General features: G+C 40.9%; 1 protein-coding gene across 1 annotated transcript in view; it reads right to left on the reverse strand.

The window, feature by feature from the left end:
* The window catches only part of SPMIP2 (sperm microtubule inner protein 2), a 141,491-nt gene that overhangs the window by 81,366 nt on the left and 39,950 nt on the right, over positions 1-20,175 (reverse strand). Inside the window, exon 2 of the mRNA XM_002815255.4 lies at positions 3,084-3,316. Within this exon, the coding sequence (XP_002815301.1) occupies positions 3,084-3,316 (233 nt within the window). The remainder of the gene's footprint in view (positions 1-3,083; positions 3,317-20,175) is intronic.

Raw genomic sequence — 20,175 nt, forward strand, 5'->3', positions numbered from 1 at the left:
ATAGACAGATAAGAAACTGGAGAACGAACAGGAAGTGGATTGAGACTTTTCTCAAAGTGACACCACACTGAGAAGTTTGCCAGTTCCCTTGTGAGGGTGGCCCTAGGTTAATGCCACCACTCTTGTATAGGCTTTGTATTTAGAAGCATGTTTGAATGCATGGAGTGTATGTGTATGTATCGGCTCAAGTGTCAATTCATGCACCAAGTCTGATTTTTTAGAAGTAGCTGCCTGAAGCACAGGGTTTATAGGGAATCAAAGTCTGAGTCTACACTCCAAAAATGACACTGTGAGGTGGGCACGGTGGCTCACACCTGTAATCCCAGCACATTGGGAGGCCGAGGTGGGAGGATCACTTGAGTTCAGGAGTTTGAGACCAGCCTGGGCAACACAGACCTTGTCTCTACTAAAAAAATTTTTTTAATTATCTAGGTGTGGTGGCATGTGCCTGTAGTCTCAGCTACTCAGAAGGCCAAAGTAGGAGGATTGCCTGAACCCAGGAGATGGAGGCTGCAGTGAGCTGTGAGCATGCCACTGTACTCCAGCCTGGGTGACACAGAGAGACCTTGTCTCAAAAAAAGAAAAAAAAAAAGATTTTGATCTGCCTTGGATGGAAAGAGAGAGAGGTATGCCTTAGATGCAGAGAGGGAGATGAGTAGACCCAGTGACAAAACCTAGATCTTAACTGTTAAGGAAATTATAGATGCTTCGATGCTGGTATGTGTGGTCATTCTCAGTGAAACTTTTTTTTTCCTATTATAAAGCTCTAAGTCCGAGGAGCTTTAAGGTATTGTTCAAGATTGTTATCTGAGACAGCTAGACCCTTGAAAACAATTACTGTTAAAATACTGGGGCCAAGAAAGTGCACAGATGAGAAGCAACGTTTCTTACAGTATATTCCAAGCAGTTTCTGAGCATGCCACAGCTGGGGAAGAAAAATCACTGTGTGGTTCACAGTCTCAGAGACAGAGGACCCCGTTACCCAGCAGTGCAGTGATTAAAAGCAATCCATGAAATACTAACTAAAAATACAGAATAAATACATTCCTGGAAGGCTAACTCACAGCTATCATCTCTTTTGGATTCCCAGCTTGCTTTGAAGACCAAGGAATGCTTGATTGCACTTCATTTGAGCAGAAAAATAGGTTAAGTTAAAGATAAAGAGGGACAGAGGCTATACACACTCAAGATGGTCTGACAGATTGAGGGCTGTGTCCGAGAGCAGGGCATCATCACCCAAGGAGAAACACCAAGACAACAAAAGTTCTGGACTTCATTCAACCCAGCTGCTTTGCTTTGGGGCTGGACTTTTCTTGCTGGTGGCTAGTTTGATATTTAATCAAATCTTGGATTTTCATTTTTATTGCCTAAGTGGAATAGGACACAGTTTAAGAACCTAAGCATTCATTATACTTAGCTTGTCACTCAGAAACTGGTCTTCTTTGGAATATGCTGTAAGAGACGTTGCTTATCATCAGTGCCTTTTCTTGGCCCTGGCATTTAAACATATTACAATACATTAAATATTATATTAAATTTAATGAATTACATGAAATACAACCACAACGGTACTAATAGCTAAAATCTGGATGTCAGCCTGGTGCCAAGATCACGCCCAGTGCATTTCTTGGGTTCTCATATACAGTCCTCACAACCTACCAATATGAAACACATATAGGGCTTGATACATGCTAGTTACTGCTTCTAGTGCTTTACTAACATTAACTTATGCACTGTTTACAACAGCCCGTTACCTGAGCAAAGACAATGCAAAGGCCTGCCTAGAAAAAATATCCTAGAACTAAGATTTCATAATGAAGACACTGACGCACAGAGGCAAATGAACTTAACCGAGGCCATACAGAGCTAGTAGGTGGCAGAACTAGGACAGAAATTTAGGTGATCCTGTGAAGTGAGCCTCTGAATACTGCCATGTAGAAGAGGCGCAAACAAAGATGCAGAGAGGTGAACTGATTTGCCCAAGGTCACAGAGCTAGACCAAAATCAGAGTGTAACCTCAAAGACTGTGCTCCCATCCACCCTCCTGGACTGCCATAGTTTGGGCCAGAAAAAGGTTTTTCTGGCTGGGTGTGGTGGCTCACGCCTATAACCCCAGCACTTTGGGAGGCCGACGCAGGTGGATTACCTGAGGTCAGGAGTTCAAGACCAGCCTGGCCAACATGGCGAAACCCCATCTCTACTAAAAATGCAAAAATTAGCTGGGCCTGATGGCGTGTGCCTGTAGTCCCAGCTACTTGGGAGGCTGAGGCAGGAGAATCGCTTGAACCCAGGAGGCGGAGGTTACAGCGAGTCAAGATCGTGCCACTGCACTCCAGCCTGGGCGGCAGAGTGAGACCCTGTCTCTAAATAAATAAATAATAAATGGTTTTTCCTTTTGTTAATCTTTACCAGATGAAACTTAAGAATTTGAGGAAATTCAGTTATTGCATGACTGATACATTCAATTTTCAGATAATGCACAGGCCTGCCTGAAAAAAAATATCCAAATTCTCAGATTTTGCTTCTAAAATTACTTGTGCACTCTTCTGTTTCAGGGGATACACCATGATCTCATGCCTATGTCTACATCACCAAAAGGAAATAAGACAAGGTTTCTAAAACCCTCTGACAACATACCCTGCATTAATACTTGATGCAAAGGCATTATCAGTACAGTGAATCTTAGAGATCTGAGACGCATGTGTTAGGTTTGTGGATTATGGGATGCCCAGCACAGGCTTCTTTTTTCCATCGTCCACGCATGAAGCAGTGCTAGGATGGGGGAAGAGTGTGTAGCAAGTGCCTCAGCCTGAATGTGAATCAGAATACATTCCAAAGACAAACACAAACGCTTTTGGATTATCCATGGCTTCATTTTCCTCATACCCTTCCCTTGGTGTATTAAAGGGGCTCCAGGAGTGGAGCACATGCATTTATTCACACATGCGTCTTTCTGCAAAACTCAAACCTCATTATGTCTCAATGAGAAATCAAGCATCCGATATTTCCTTTGGAAGCAAATTCATAAAGAATTCAAGTTAGAAAACAGTATACTATGAAAAGCATAAATTTAAGAGCAATACCTTGATATGAAAGCCACTCTCCAGTCTTGATTTGTTGATAAAATTATACTGTGGTACTCCCCAACCAATTTCACCAACGTACTCATGTTTATATTTTGCTGGCAAGCTTCTATTTGAGGCAGGCCTCCATAAATATCTGAGATCTCCAGTTTTTTCTAACGCCAGATGCTGTTCTCCCACATAGGAGGTGTGCTGATGAATTTTGGGTAAATAATCCTTTATGTAGTCTGGACCTTTAAAAGACAAAAAGTACTTAAAACTTCTCCACACTTTATTCTAAGATACTTTTGTTATTTTAACCATTGAAATACTAACAGCCAATAATTATATGGCACTTACTATGTTCTAGGTTCTATTATAAGCCTTTTAGACATGTTAATTCTTATTAATACTTATTTATAATTAATAATTCTTATTAATGCTTATCTGTTAATTAATGCTTATTAATAACCAAATGAGACAGGTAGAATTCTTTTCCCCAGTGTATGTATGGGGAAAATGAAAGATTGGTTACTTGTCCAGAATTATACTAACAAGCTCTTTGTACCCAGACAGGCTGATGTGAAGGTTGGGCTCTTAATTGACCCATTAAACTGCTTTGTATATAATCAACTTAATACAGACATGGGCTGGATGTGGTGGTTTATGCCTGTAATCCCAGCACTTTGGGAGGCCAAGGTGGGTGCATCGCTTGAACTCAGGAATCTGAGACCAGCCTGGATAACTTCTGAGACCTTGTCTCTACAAAAAATAAAAATTAGCCAGGCATGGTGGCACACACCTGTGGTCCCAACTATTTGGGAGATGGAGGTGAGAAGATTGCTTAAGCCCAGGAGGTGGAGTCTGCAGTGAGCTATGACTGTGCTACTGCACTCCAGCTTGGGCAATAGAGCAAGGCCACCTCAAAAAAAAAAAAAAAAAGACATGATATATACTAAAATTTATCACATGCTACATTTGCAGGATGTAGGCCTTCAGATATTGAGGTGTTTTATCTAGGGAGATAAAAATCCGAAGTGAGTATTAGAATACTCCCCGAATGTATTAGCAAAAATTGAAAAATGGAGAAAATTGTTAGATGAGGGTAGCTTGTAACAGATTACCAAAGGTAGAAGTATTTGTATTTTAAAAGTAAAACAATGAACAACAACAAAAAAAATCAACGAATTCTAGAAATAGGTGAAAAAAGCAGAAACAAGAGAAAGTCTGGGAAAAGATCACTTAAATGAATTTTTTTATTACGATACTTTAAGTTCTGGGATACATGTGCAGAATGTACAGATTTGTTACATAGGTATACATGTACCATGGTGGTTTGCTGCACCCATCAACCCGTCATCTACATTAGGTATTTCTCCCAATGCTATCCCTCCCCTAGCCCTCCACCCTCAACAGGCCCCCTTGTGTGATGTTCCCCTCCCTGTGCCCATATGTTCTCATTGTTCAACTCCCACTTATGAGGGAGGACATGCAGTGTTTGGCTTTCTGTTCCTGAGATACTTTGCTGAGAATGACTGTTTCCAGCTTTATTCATGTCCCTCCAAAGCATATGAACTTATTCTTTTTTATGGCTGCATAGTTATTGCATGGTATAGATGTGCGACAATTTGTTTACCCAGTAAAACATTGATGGGCATTTGGGTTGGTTCCAAGTCTTTGCTACTGTGAATAGTGCTGCAATAAACATACGTGTGCATGTGTCTTTATAGTAGAATGATTTATAATCCTTTGGGTATATACCCAGTAATGGAATTGCTGGGTCAAATGGTATTTCCAGTTCTAGATCCTTGAAGAATTGCCACACTGTCTTCCACAATAGTTGAGCTAATTTACACTCCCATCAACAGTATAAAAGCATTCCTATTTCTCAACATCCTCTCCAGCATCTGTTGTTTACTGACTTTTTAATAATCGCCATTCTAACTGGTGTGATATGGTATCTTACTGTGGTTTTGATTTGCATTTCTCTAATGACCAGTGATAATGAGCTTTTATTCATATGTTTGTTGGTCACATAAATGTCTTCTTTTGAAAAGTATCTGTTCATATCCTTCACCCACTTTTTGATGGGGTTTTTCTTGTGAATTTGTTTAAGTTCTTTGTAGCATCTTGATATTAGCCCTTTCAGATGGATGGATTGCAAAAATTTTCTCCCATTCTGTAGGTTGCCTGTTCACTGATGATAGTTTTTTTTTGCTGTACAGAAACTGTTTAGTTTAATTAGATCCCATTTGTGAATTTTGGCTTTTGTTGCCATTGCTTTTGGTGTTTTAGTCATGAAATATTTGCCCATGCCTATGTCCTGAATGGTATTGCCTAAGTTTTCTTCTATGGGTTTTATGGTTTTAGGTCTTACATTTAAGTCTTTAGTCCATCTTGAGTTAATGTTTGTAAAAGGTGTAAGGAAGGGGTCCCAGTTTCAGTTTTCTGCATATGGCTAGCCAGTTTTCCTAACACCATTTATTAAATAGGGAATCCTTTCCCCATTGCTTGTTTTTGTCAGGTTGGTCAAAGATCAGATGGTTGTAGATGTGTGGTGTTATTTCCGAGGCCTCTGTTCTGTTCCATTGGTCTACATATCTATTTTGGTACCAGTACCATACTGTCTTGGTTACTGTAGCCTTGTACTATAGTTTGAAGTCAAGTAGTGTAATGTCTCCAGCTTTCTTTTTGCTTAGGATGGTCTTGGCTATGTGGGTTCTGTTTTGGTTCTATATGAAATTTAAAGTAGTTTTTTCTAATTCTGTTAAGAAAGTCAATGGTAGCTTGATAGGGATAGCATTGAATGTATAAATTACTTTGGGCAGTACGGCCATTTTCATGATATTGATTCTTCCTATCCATGAGCATGGAATGTTTTCCATTTGCTTGTGTCCTCTCTTATTTCCTTGAACAGTGGTTTGTAGTTCTCCTTGAGGAGGTCCTTCACAGCTCTTGTAAGTTGTATTCCTATGTATTTTATTCTCTTTGTAGCAATTGTGACTGGGAGTTCACTCATGATTTGGCTATTATTGGTTTATAGAAATACTTGTGATTTTTGCACACTGATCTTATATCCTGAGACTTTGCCAAAGTTGCTTATCAGCTTAAGGAGATTTTGGGCTGAGACAATGGGGTTTTCTAATTATATAATCATGTCATCTGCAAAGAGAGATAATTTGACTTCCTCTCTTCCTATTTGAATACCTTTATTTCTTTCTCTTGCCTGATTGACCTGGCCAGAACTTCCAATACTATGTTGAACAGGAGTGGTGAGAGAGGGCATCCTTGTCTTGTGCCGGTTTTCAAAGGGAATCCTTCCAGCGGCCATTCATTATGATATTGAATGGCCAATCCTTTGGCCATTCATTATGATATTGGCTGTGGGTTTTTCATAAATAGCTCGTATTATTTTGAAATATGTTTCATCAATACCTAGTCTACTGAGTGCCTTTAGCATGAAGGGGGGTTGAATTTTATGGAAGGCCTTTTCTGCATCTATTGAGATAATCATGTGGCTTTTGTCATTGGTTCTGTTTATGTGATGGATTACGTTTATTGATTTGCATATATTGAACCACCCTTGCATTCCAGGGATGAAGCCAACTGGATCAGGATGGATAAGCATATTTTTTTTGTTTTTTTGTTTTTGAGACAGAGTCTCGCTCTGTCACCAGGCTGGAGTGCAGTGGCATCTCAGCTCACTGTAACCTCCATTTCCCGGGTTCAAGCAATTCTCCCGTCTCAGCTTCTCATGTAGCTGGGACTACAGGCACACACCACCATGCCCGGCTAATTTTTCTATTTTTAGTAGAGACGGGGTTTCACCATGTTGGGCATGACGGTCTCAATCTCCTGACCTCGTGATCCACCTGCCTCAGCCTCCCAAAGTGCTGGGATTACAGGCATGAGCCACCGCACCTGGCCAGATAAGCTTTTTAATGTGCTGCTGGATTCAGTTTGCCAATATTTTATTGAGAATTTTTGCACTGATGTTCATCAGGGATATTGACCTGAAATTTTCTTTTTTTGTTGTGTCTCTGCCAGGTTTTGGTATCAGAATGATGCTGGCCTCATAAAATGAGTTAAGGAGGAGTCCCTTTTTTTCTATTGTTTGGAATAGTTTCAGAAGGAATGGTACCAGCTCCTCTTTGTACCCCTGGTAGAATTTGGCTGTGAATCCATCTGGTCCTGGACTTTTGGTTGGTAGGCTATTAATTACTACCTCAATTTCAGAACTTGTTATTGGTCTGTTCAGGGATTCAACTTCTTCCTGGTTTTGTTTGGGAGGGGGTATGTGTCCAGGAATTTATCCATTTCTCCTAGATTTTCTAGTTTACTTGCATAGAGGTGTTTATAGTATTCTCTGATGGTAGTTTGTATTTCTGTGGGATCAGTGGTGATCTCCCCTTTATCATTTTTTGTTGCATCTATTTGAATATTCTCTCCTTTCTTCTTTATTAGTCTGGCTAGAGGTCTATCTACTGTGTTGATCTTTTCAAAAAACCAGCTCCTGGATTCATTGATTTTTTTGAAGGGTTTTTTGTGTCTCTATCTCCTTCAGTTCTTTTTTTTTTTTTTTTTTTTTGAGACAGAGTCTCACTCTGTCACCCAGGCTGTAGCGCAGTGGCACAATCTCGGCTCACTGCAAGCTCTGCCTCCCGGGTTCATGCCATTCTCCTGCCTCAGCCTCTGGAGTAGCTGGGACTACAGGTGCCTGCCACCACACCTGGCTAATTTTTTGTATTTTTAGTAGAAACGGGGTTTCACTGTGTTAGCCAGGATGGTCTCAATCTCCTGACCTCGTGATCTGCCTGCCTCTGCCTCCCAAAGTGCTGGGATCACAGGTGTGAGCCACCGCACCCGGCCTATCTCCTTCAGTTCTACTCTGATCTTAGTTATTTCTTGTCTTCTGCTAGCTTTTGAATTTGTTTGCTCTTGTTTCTCTAGCTCTTTTAATTGTGATGTTAGGTTATTGATTTTAGAATTTTCTCCCTTTCTCCTGTGGGCATTTACTGCTATAAATTTCCCTCTAAACACTGCTTTAGCTGTGTCCCAGAGATTCTGGTAAGTTCTGTCTTTGTTCTCATTGGTTTCAAAGAACTTATTTATTTCTGCCTTCATTTCGTTATTTACCCAGTAGTCATTCAGGAGCAGGTTGTTCAGTTTCCATGTAGTTGTGCAGTTTTGAGTGAGTTTCTTAATCCTGAGTCCTAAGTTGATTGCACTGTGGTCTGAGAGACTGTTTGTTATGATTTCTGTTCTTTTGCATTTGCTGAGGAGTGTTTTACTTCCAATTATGTGATCAATTTTAGAAACAGTGCTATGTGGTGCTGAGAAGAATGTACATTCTACTGATTTGGGGTGGAGATTTCTGTAGATGTCTATTAGGTCTGCTTTGTCCGGAGCCAAATTCAAGTCCTGAATATCCTTGTTAATTTTCTGTCTTGTTGATTTGTCTAATATTAACGGTGGGGTGTTAGACTCTAACACAATAATAGCGGGAGACTTTAAGTCTCTTTGTAAGGTGTCTAAGAAATTGCTTTATGAATCTGGGTGCTCCTGTATTGAGTGCATATATATTTAAGATATGTAACTTTTCTTATTGCATTGATCCCTTTACCATTTTGTAATGCCCTTCCTTGTCTTTTCTGATCTTTGTTGGTTTGAAGTCTGTTTTATCAGAGACTAGGATTGCAAACCCTGCTTTTTTTTTGCTTTCCACTTACTTTGTAAATATTCCTCCATCCCTTTATTTTGAGCCTATGTGTGTCTTTGCACATGAGATGGGCCTCTTGCATACAGCACACCGATGAGTCTTGACTCTTTATCCAATTTTGCCACTCTGTACCGAGTGCTGTGCTGGGAGATCCATTGCTCTCTTGAGAGCCGACAGGCAGGAATGTTTAAGTCTGCTGAAGCTGTGCCCACAGCTGCCCCTTCCCCCAGGTACTCTGTCCTAGGGAGATAGGAGTTTTATCTATAAGCCCCTGACTGGAGGTGCTGCCTTTCTCTTAGAGGCACCCTGCCCAGAGAAGAGGAATCTAGAGAGTCAGTCTGGCTACAGTGGCTTTGCCGCGCTGAGGTGGGCTTCGGAGACTTTGTTCACACTGTAAGGGGAAAACCACCTACTCACACCTCAGTAATGGCAGACACCCCTACACTGCCACCAAGCTTGAGCCTCCCAGGTCGGTTTCAGACTGCAGTGCCGGCAGCGAGAATTTCAAGCCAGTGGATCTTAGCTCGCTGGGCTCCATGGGGGTGGGATCCGATGAGCCAGACCACTTGGCTCCCTGGCTTCAGCCCCCTTTCCAGGGCAGTGAATGGTTCTCTCACGGGCATTCCAGGCACCACTGGGGTACAAAAAACAAAAAAACTCCTGAGGAAGGCTGGCAAGATGGCCGAGTAGGAACAGCTCTGGTCTGAAGCTCCCAGTGAGATCAACACAGAAGGTGGGTGATTTCTGCATTTCCAACTGAGGTACCCGGCTCATCTCACTGGAACTGGTTAGACAGTGGGTGCAGCCCACGGAGGACAATGGGTCAGGGAACTGCCTCCCCTAGCCAAGGGAAGCCACGTGGGACTGTGCCATGAGGAACAGTGAACTCTGGCCCAGATACTATGCTTTTCCCAAGGTCTTTGCAACCCACAGATCAGGAGATTCTCTCAGGTGCCTACATCACCAGGGCCCTGGGTTTCAAGCACAAAACTGGGTGGCCGTTTGGGAAGCCACCGAGCTAGCTGCAAGAGTTTTTTTTTTTTTTTTCATACCCCAGTGGCACCTGGAATGCCAGCGAGACAGAACTGTTCGCTCCTCTGGAAAGGGGGCTGAAGCCAGGGAACCAAGAGATCTAGCTCAGCGGATCCCCTCCCCACAGAACCCAGCAAGCTAAGATCCACTGGTTTGAAATTCTTGCTGCTGGCCCAGCAGTCTGAAACCGACCTGGGACGCTCAAGCTTGGTGTAGGGGGGAGGGGTATCCACCATTGCTGAGTCTTGAATAGGTGGTTTTCCCCTCACAGTGTAAACAAAGCCTCTGGGAATTTCGAACTGAGCAGTGCCCTCCACAGCTCAGCAAAGCCACTGTGGCCAGACTGCCTCTCTAGATTCCTCTTCTCTGGGCAGGGCATCTCTGAACAAAAGGCAGCAGCCCCAGTCAGGAGGTTATAGATAAATTCTCCTCTCCCTGGGACAGAGCATATGGGGGAAGGGGCAGCTGTGGGTGCAACTTCAGCAGACTTAAACATCCCTGCCTGCCAGCTCTGAAGAGAGCAGTGGATCTCCCAGCACAGTGTTTGAGCTCTGCTAAAGGTCAAACTGCCTCCTCAATTGGGTCCCTGACCCCCATGTCTCCTGACTGGGAGATACCTCCCAGCAGGTGTTGACAGACACCTTGTAGAGGAGAGCCCTGGCTGGCATCTGGTGGGTGCCCCTCTGGGACAAAGCTTACAGAGGAAGGAACAGGCAGCAATCTTTGCTGTTCTGCAGCCTCCGCTGGTGATATCCAGGCAAACAGGGTTTGGAGTGGACCTCCAACAAACTAGCAGACCCGCAGCAGAGAGGCCTGACTGTTACAAAGAAAACTAACAGAAATGGCATCAACATCAACACATCAACAAAAAGGACATCCACGCAGAAGCCCCATTTGAAGGTCACCAACATCAAAGAACAAAGGTAAATAAATCCACATAGATGGGGAGAAACCACCGCAAAAAGACTGAAAATTCCAAAAACCAGAATGCCTCTTCTCCTCCAAAGGATCACGACTCCTTGCCAGCAAGGGAACAAAACCAGACGGAGAACGAGTTTGACGAATTGACAGAAGTGGGCTTCAAAAAGTGAGTAATAACAAACTCCTGCTAGCTAAAGGAGCCTGTTCTAACCAAATGCAAGGAAGAACCTTGAAAAAAGGTTAGAGGAATTGCTAACTAGAATAACCAGTTTAGAGAAGAACATAGATGACCTGATGGAGCTGAAAAACATAGCATGAGAACTTTGTGAAGCATATACAAGTATCAATAGCCAAATCAATAAAGCAGAAGAAAGGATATCAGAGATTGAAGATCAACTCAATGAAATAAAGCATGAAGACAAGATTAGAGAAAAAAGAATGAAAAGGAAGGAACAAAGCCTCCAAGAAATATGAGACTATGTGAAAAGACCAAACCTATGTTTGCTTGGTGTACCTGAAAGTGACGGGGAGAATGGAACCAAGTTGGAAAACACTCTTCAGGATATTACCCAAAAGAACTTCCCCAAACTAGCAAGACAGGCCAACATTCAAATTCAGGAAATACAGAGAACACCACAAAGATACTACTCAAGAAGAACAACCCCAAGACACATAATCATCAGAGTCACCAAAGTTGAAGTGAAGGAAAAAATGTTAAGGGCAGCCAGAGAGAAAGGTTGGGTTGCCCACAAAGGGATGCCCTTCAGACTAACAGTGGATCTCTCTGCAGAAACCCTACAAGCCAGAAGAGAATAGGGGCCAATATTCAACATTCTTAAAGAAAAGAATTTTCAACCCAGAATTTCATATCTAGCCAAACTAAGCTTCATAAGTGAAGGAGAAATAAAATCCTTTACAAACAAGCAAATGCTGAGGAATTTTGTCACCACCAGGCCTGCCTTACAAGAGCTCCTGAAGGAAGCACTAAATATGGAAAAGAACAACCGGTATCAGCCACTGCAAAAACATACCAAATTGTAAAGACCATCAACACTATGAAGAAACTGCATCAACTAATGGGCAAAAAAAAAAATAGCTAGCATGATAGAGACAGGATCAAATTCACACATAACAATATTAACCTTAAATGTAAATGGGTTAAATGCCCCAATTAAAAGACACAAGACTGGAAAGCTGGATAAAGAGTCAAGACTCATTGGTGTACCGTATTCAGGAGACCCACCTCAAGTGCAAAGACACACATGGGCTCAAAATAAAGGGATGGAGGAATATTTACCAAGCAAATGGAAAGCAAAAAAAAAAAAAAAAAGCAGGGGTTGCAATCCTACTCGCTGATAAAACAGACTTTAAACCAACAAAGATCAAAAAAGACAAAGAAGGGCATTACAAAATGGTAAAGGGATCAATGCAATAAGAAGAGTTACATATCTTAAATATATATGCACTCAATACAGGAGCACCCAGGTTTGTAAAGCAAGTTCTTAGACACCTTACAAAGAGACTTAAAGTCTCCCACTATTATTGTGTTAGAGTCTAACACCCCACCGTTAATATTAGACAAATCATCAAGACAGAAAATTAACAAGGATATTCAGGACTTGAACTCGGCTCTGGATGAAGCAGACCTATAGACATCTACAGAAATCTCCACCCCAAATCAATAGAATGTAAATTCTTCTCAGGACCACATAGCACTGTTTCTAAAATTGATCACATAATTGGAAGTAAAACACTCCTCAGCAAATGCAAAAGAACAGAAATCATAACAAACAGTCTCTCAGACCACAGTGCAATCAACTTAGAACTCAGGATTAAGAAACTCACTCAAAACTGCACAACTACATGGAAACTGAACAACCTGCTCCTGAATGACTACTGGGTAAATAACGAAATGAAGGCAGAAATAAGTAATTTCTTTGAAACCAATGAGAACAAAGACACAACATACCAGAATCTCTGGGACAAAGCTAAAGCAGCGTTAAGAGGGAAATTTATAGCAGTAAATGCCCACAGGAGAAAGCGAGAAAATTCTAAAATTGACACCCTAAATCACAATTAAAAGAGCTAGAGAAGCAAGAGCAAACAAATTCAAAAGCTAGCAGAAGACAAGAAATAACTAAGATCAGAGCAGAACTGAAGGAGACAGAGACACAAAAAACCCTTCAAAAAAATCAATGAATCCAGGAGCTGGTTTTTTGAAAAGATCAACAAAATAGACCTCTAGCCAGACTAATAAAGAAGAAAGGAGAGAATATTCAAATAGATTCAACAGAAAATGATAAAGGGGAGATCACCACTGATCCCACAGAAATACAAACTACCATCAGAGAATACTATAAACACCTCTACACAAATAAACTAGAAAATCTAGAAGAAATGGATAAATTCCTGGGCACATACACCCTCCCAAATCTAAACTAGGAAGAAGTCAAATCCCTGAATAGACTGATAACAAGTTCTGAAATTGAGGAAGTAATTAATAGCCTACCAACCAAAAAGTGTCCAGGACCAGACAGATTCACAGCCAAATTCTACCAGAGGTACAAAGAGGAGCTGGTACCATTCCTTCTGAAACTATTCCAATCAATAGAAAAAGAGGGACTCCTCCTTAACTCATTTTATGAGGCCAGCATCATTCTGATACCAAAACCTGGCAGAGACACAACAACAAAAGAAAATTTCAGGCCAATATCACTGATGAATATCAATACAAAAATCCTCAATAAAATATTGGCAAACTGAATCCAGCAGCACATCAAAAAGCTCATCCACCATGATCAAGTCAGCTTCATCCCTGGGATGCAAGGCTGGTTCAACTACACAAATAAAAGTAATCCATCACATAAACAGAACCAATGACAGAAACCGTGTGATTATCTCAATAGATGCAAGAAAGGCCTTCAATAAAATTCAACAGCCCTTCATGCTATAAACTCTCAATAAACTAGGTATTGATGGAACATATCTCAAAATAATAAGAGCCATTTATGATAAACCCACAGCCAATATCATACTGAATGGCCAAAAACTGGAAACACTCCCTTTGAAAACCAGCACAAGACAAGGATGCCCTCTCTCACCACTCCTATTCAACATAGTATTGGAAGTTCTGGCCAGGTCAATCAGGCAAGAGAAAGAAATAAAGGGTATTCACATAGGAAGAGAGGACGTCAAATTGTCTGTTTGCAGATGACATGATTGTATATTTACAAAACCTCATAGTTTCAGCCCAAAATCTCCTTAAGCTTATAAGCAACTTTGGCAAAGTCTCAGGATATAAAATCAGTGTGCAAAAATCACACGCATTCCTGTACACCAATAATAGAGAGCCAAATCAAGAGTGAACTCCCAGTCACGATTGCTACAAAGAGAATAAAGCACATAGGAATACAACTTACAAGAGATGTGAAGGACCTCCTCAAGGAGAACTACAAAACTACTGCTCAAGGAAATGAGAGAGGACACAAGCAAATGGAAAACATTCCATGCTCATGGATAGGAAGAATCAATATCATGAAAATGGCCATGCTGCCCAAAGTAATTTATACATTCAACCCTATCCTCATCAAGCTACCATTGATTTTCTTAACAGAATTAGAAAAAACTACTTTAAATTTCATATGAAACCAAAAAAGAGCCCACGTAGCCAAGAAAATCTTAAGCAAAAAGAATAAAGCTAGAGGCATCATGCTACCTGATGTCAAACTATACTACAAGGCTACATTAACTAAAACAGCATGGTACTGGAACCAAAACAGATATATAGACCAATGGAACAGAACAAAGGCCTCAGAAATAACACCACACATCTACAACCATCTGATCTTTGACCAACCTGACAAAAACAAGCAATGGGGAAAGGATTCCCTATTTAATAAATGGTGTTAGGAAAACTGGCTAGCCATATGCAGAAAACTGAAACTGGACCCCTTCCTTACACCTTTTACAAAAATTAACTCAAGATGGACTAAAGACTTAAATATAAGACCTAAAACCATAAAACCCCTAGAAGAAAACCTAGGCAATACCATTCAGGACATAAGCAAAAGACTTCATGACTAAAACACCAAAAGCAATGGCAACAAAAGCCAAAATTCACAAATGGGATCTAATTACACTAAAGAGCTTCTGCACAGCAAAAGAAACTATTATCAGAGGGAACAGGCAACCTACAGAACGGGAGAAAATTTTGTTATCTATCCATCTGACAAAGGGCTGATATCCAGAATCTCCAAAGAACTTAAATAAATTTACAAGGAAAAAAACACTTTATCAAAAAGTGGGTGAAGGATATGAACAGGCACTTCTCAAAGAAGACATTTATGCAGCCAATAAACATACGAAAAAAAGCTCATTATCACTGGTCATTAGACAAACGCAAATCAAAACCTCAATGAGATTTCATTTTACACCAGTTAGAATGGCAATCATTAAAAAGTCAGGAAACAACAGATGCTGGAGAGGATGTGGAGAAATAGGAATGCTTTTACACTGTTGGTGGGAGTGTAAATTAGTTCAACTATTGTGGAAGACAGAGTGGCAATTCTTTAAGGATCTAGAACCAGAAATATCATTTGACCCAGCAATCCCATCACTGGGTAAATACCCAAAGGATTATAAATCATTCTACTATAAAGACACATGCACACGTATGTTTATTGTGGCACTGTTCACAATAGTGAACAATGAATACTGACTTGGAACCAACCCAAATGCCCATCAATGAGAAGACTGGATAAAGAAAATGTGCCACATATACACCATGGAATACTATGCAGCCATAAAAAAGATGAGGTCATGTACTTTGCAGGGACATGGATGAAGCTGGAGAAACCATCATCCTCAGCAAATTAACACAAGAACAGAAAACCAAACACTGCCATGTTCTCACTCATAAGTGGGAGTTGAACAATGAGAACACATGGACACAGACAGGGTAACATCACATATTGGGTCCTGTTGGGGGGTGAGGGGCTAGGAGAGGGATAGCATTAGGAGAAATACCTAATGTAGATGATGGGCTGATGGGTGCAGCAAACCACCATGGCACTTGTAAACAAACCTGCACATCCTGCACTTGTACCCTAGAACTTAAAATATAATAAAAAAACTTTTGCAGCTGGTTCAAATAAATTCATTTTTTAAAAAGAGATAGGGTCTTGCAATGTTGCCCAGGCTGAAGTGCAGTGGCTATTCACAGGTACAATAATAGTGCTCTAAAGACTTGGACTCCTGGACTCAAATGATTCTCCTGCCTCAAACTCCCAAGTAGCTGGGACTACCGGCACATACCACCAAGCACTGCCAAAACTGGTAAAGTTGATGATGTGAATGTGAAATATCTAAGACTTTCTGTAAGAAATGGTACTTACTGATGAAAAACAGACAATGGAGCTACTGGCCCAGGAAGAAGTTCAAGTCCCCAGAACCAAAATGAGTGTAGAAGTGTGTGGGCAGACTGGGGACAAAAGAAGGAACTTCATTTCTTTTCCAAAAGTTAACCAAAGACCTTGGAGACAGAATCTGTGTTGTGGTGACAACATTGCCTCAGTCCTTTCTGGCTCCTTTCATCTTGTTCTTAAATCAGGGAGCTCAGTATTTGCAGAAAGTGCAAGGCAGGCAAGGTCTTTGATCCACTGCCCCTGACACATGGACCAGGTACTCTTGATAGGATGGTCAATGTGTAACAAGACTGCGCTCAGAAAACAAATCTCAGCTTTCCAAGGAAGCCGAAAATATGAGGGTTTTTCAGAAACAATTTTAGCAGGTGTTTTCACAGCTTCCTAATCACCATCACTCCCTGTGAAAATTGAGTATTCACTGAGTGGCTAATTTCCCCTGATGAAAACATTGTGGCTTCGATTTTATTTGCTTCAGGTTTTCACTTAGAACTACTTTGATAAAGCATAGAATTGTCAGAGCATGAAAACCTGTTTTCTCTCTCCATATGACAGGTGTTGAGGCCTCATTTACAAAACTGTCATAAGGAACTTTTTGCAATCTCTTCTAAACAGTGAAATGTGGAAGAACTGTATTAGTCTTTTTGGAATTGCAGTGTATGTTTAAGCCAGTTTTTTTTTTTATTTTACTCTGAGGTGTACCCTTCAGAAAATACTTTTTTTCCTTTTTAGAAACAGGACCTTGCTTCACCCAGGCTGAAGTAAAGTGATGCAATCCTAGCTCACTGCAGCCTTGACCACCTGGGCTCCAGGGATCCTTCTGACTCAGCCTCTCGAGTAGCTAGGACTACAGGTGCAGGCCATCACATTTGGCTAATTATTATTATTTGTAGACATGGAGTCTTATCGGCCAGGCTGGTCTCAAACTCCTGGCCTCAAGTGAACCTCCTGCCTCGGCCTTCCAAAGTGCTGAGATTACAGACATGAGCCACTGTGTCCAGACTCAGATCAGTGTTTTCCCAAATACTTCATCAAATGCTGCTTGTATGAGTGCACTGTGAAGGTGGTGGTGTGTGCGGGAGGGATCTCTATAGTCAAATGCATTTGGGAACACTGCTGGCTACATTAGCCTTGCAGATATTCACAGCATATGAAAGTATATTAAGAGTTCCAATAAGACTTATGGTAAATAAACTATTTACAATTACGTAGCCCAGTGTTCCTCAAACTGATTTAAACAGAGATGGTTTTTCCCTACTGGGTCACTTACATGCATCCTACTGTAAATGTGAGAGTAGATATTTATCTGTCATTAGTTCCTTAGTTGCTCTGTGGACTGCAGTAAGTTTCTGAAAAAAGCCATTACTTGCCAGCTGTCTTGGTTTGTGCTGCTATAACAAAATACCCGAGACTAAGTAACTTGTAAGGAACAGAAATTTGTTTTCATACAGTTATGAAGGCTGGGAGTCCAAGATCAAGGTGCTGGCAGGTCGTGTGATGAAGGCTGCTCTCTTCTTCTAAGATGGTGCCTCGTTGCTGCATCTTCTGGAGGAGAGGAACACCAGGTCCCAACAGGGCAGCGGGTGGAAGGACAAGCAAGTTGGAGGTGCTGTGAAGCCTTCTTTATAAAGGCTTTAATCTCATTCATGAGGGAGGAGCCCTCATGGCCTAATCATCTCTTAAAGGCCCCACCTCTTACTCCTATCACATTGGCCGTTAAAGTTCAACACCTGAATTTGGGGAGGTGGGCACACTTAAACCATAGCACAAGCTGAGTCAAAAGCACTTAGTTTTAGAAGGTGTGGTGAAAAGTGCACATGCTTTGCAACCCAAGTATGTGTGTTTTTGTGTGTGTGTGTCCAGTCAGTCTGACAAATTTCATCTTCTGCCAACACTTGAAAAAAGGGCTGGGCATGGTGTGTCAGGCACCATGGAAGGCTAAGAAGGGAGGATCACTGGAGTGTAGGAGTCTGAGACCAGCCTCGGCAACATAGTAAGACCCTGTCTCTACAAAAAAAAAATTTTAAATTAGCCAGCCGCCCATGGCATGCCCAGGTAGTCCCAGCTCCTCAGGAGGCTGAGGCAGGAGGCTCATTTGAGCCCAGAAGTTTGAGGTAGCAGTGAGCTATGATCATGCCACTGCACTCCAGCCTGGGCAACAGAGTGAGATCCTGTCTCTAAAAAAAAGAAGAAAAAAAAAGAAAGAAAAAAAAGGACCTAACTACAATGTGTGTTAATAGAGAAAGGGAAAATTCCATCCCTGAAGCAAATGTGTCTTTCTGACCTCTTCTCTGCAGTTTTTTTTTTAAATTTCTATTTTCATGCTATTACTGGGATTCTCTGCAGTTTCATTGTCTCATTTAGTTCATTCATTTATTCTTTCACTGATTTATTCATTTATTCAACATGTACTTATGAACAGCTACTACATGTCAGGCACTCTTCTGAGTGCTTGGAATATAGCGGTGAAAAAAACAAAGGCTGCTGCCTTTATGAAACTGGCATTCTTTGAGAGGCAGGTGCTAGAAATAAACAATTCTTCATCATCTGGATTATCACCACAGCCTCCTTAACTAGTCTTGGCTCTAGTTTCTCTCCTTTCTGATCCATCTTCTACACAGCTGCCAAAAGTGATTTAAAACTCAGATAACATTAAACACTTCTTTTCCTTAAAAACATGAAATAACATGAAATAATTTTCTCCAGCGCTTGGGAATTTGTGTCCATTCAGATTTCTCAGGATTGAAGAATAGTGTCTTCCTAATCTGACCATAATACCTTCCTTAACCTTTTTCTCATTATTTAACCAAACACTATGAGGCTTATTGTAAATGCTCCCTTCTATGGAGAACATATCTAATCCCTTCAAGTCAAAATTAAACACTCAGCACGATGTAGATGGTAGCTTCATTGAATTTCACTTCTTCTTTTCTATATCAAATTTACTGGATCTTCCTCATTTGTAAGCTCTTGGAGGAGAAGAGTTGTATCTTATTTATCTCTGTTAATTCTTAATGGCCAGCACTGTGCTTTGAACGTAGGAGATCCACAAAAGAAATGGATGTTGAATAAGTAAGTGAATTGTTGATTGAATACATGAATTAAAGAATTCCATTATAAGACTGAAGATATATAAAGTCATATTGGGTGAGAGGCAAGCACTTCTTTAAATTTCCAATGAGCAACTTAATTCCCAGAACTGCCTTAAAACCCTCCTATTCTGGGATTTATGTTAAGATACTTAAGTGTAAGATCAGATGATGAATTGCTTTTCACTACATTTATTTTTAATACTTAGAGGTAGAAGGATGAGAGCTCACAGTTATATTATTTCATTTTATAATATTGCCTCATAAGGTCAATCCTCCATTTCAGTGACCAGATGGAAACCCACCAAAGAAATAAATCAAAAGGAATCAAGTGGACCGTGGAAATGAGTGTTTCAATAAGTATATTTGATAATCTGTTGACACTAGAGGCACAATTTGCCCCTTGAAGATGTGCAGTGCAGAACAGCTGGGCTTGTCAGGGGAATCAAGCCAAGGTAAAGGTCAGAGAGTGGTGGTGGGATTCGAACCTATGAAATGAACTCTAATGGGCATGTCTGACGTGCACACAGGGGGAAGAAAAAAGGAAATACTGCTAGAGATTAATTACTGTAACTGCTAATGTGAACAAGGCTCTCCAAATCTGACATTTACCACAGAGTGGACTCATGGCCTGGAAAATTTTTAAATGCTGCATTTCAATTCAGTTGGTACAATTATGCAATGGGTCTAACCATTGAAAGAACCGAAAGGCTCGGTTTGTCAAATTTCTGAATGAGCCAAATAAACAGAAGGCAAAAGCATCCTTGCTACATACCTTAGTTCTATTCTTAAATGATAAACTTTCTCATTTTTTTCATTTTTCTTTTTAATAAAGACAAGGTCTTGCTGTGTTGCCCAAGCTGATCTTGAATTCCTGGCCTCAAGTGATCCTCCTACTCAGGACACCCAAAGTGCTGGGATTACAGGCATGA

The sequence above is a fragment of the Pongo abelii genome, chromosome 3, assembly GCF_028885655.2.
Source record: "Pongo abelii isolate AG06213 chromosome 3, NHGRI_mPonAbe1-v2.0_pri, whole genome shotgun sequence".
Lineage (NCBI taxonomy): Eukaryota > Metazoa > Chordata > Mammalia > Primates > Hominidae > Pongo > Pongo abelii.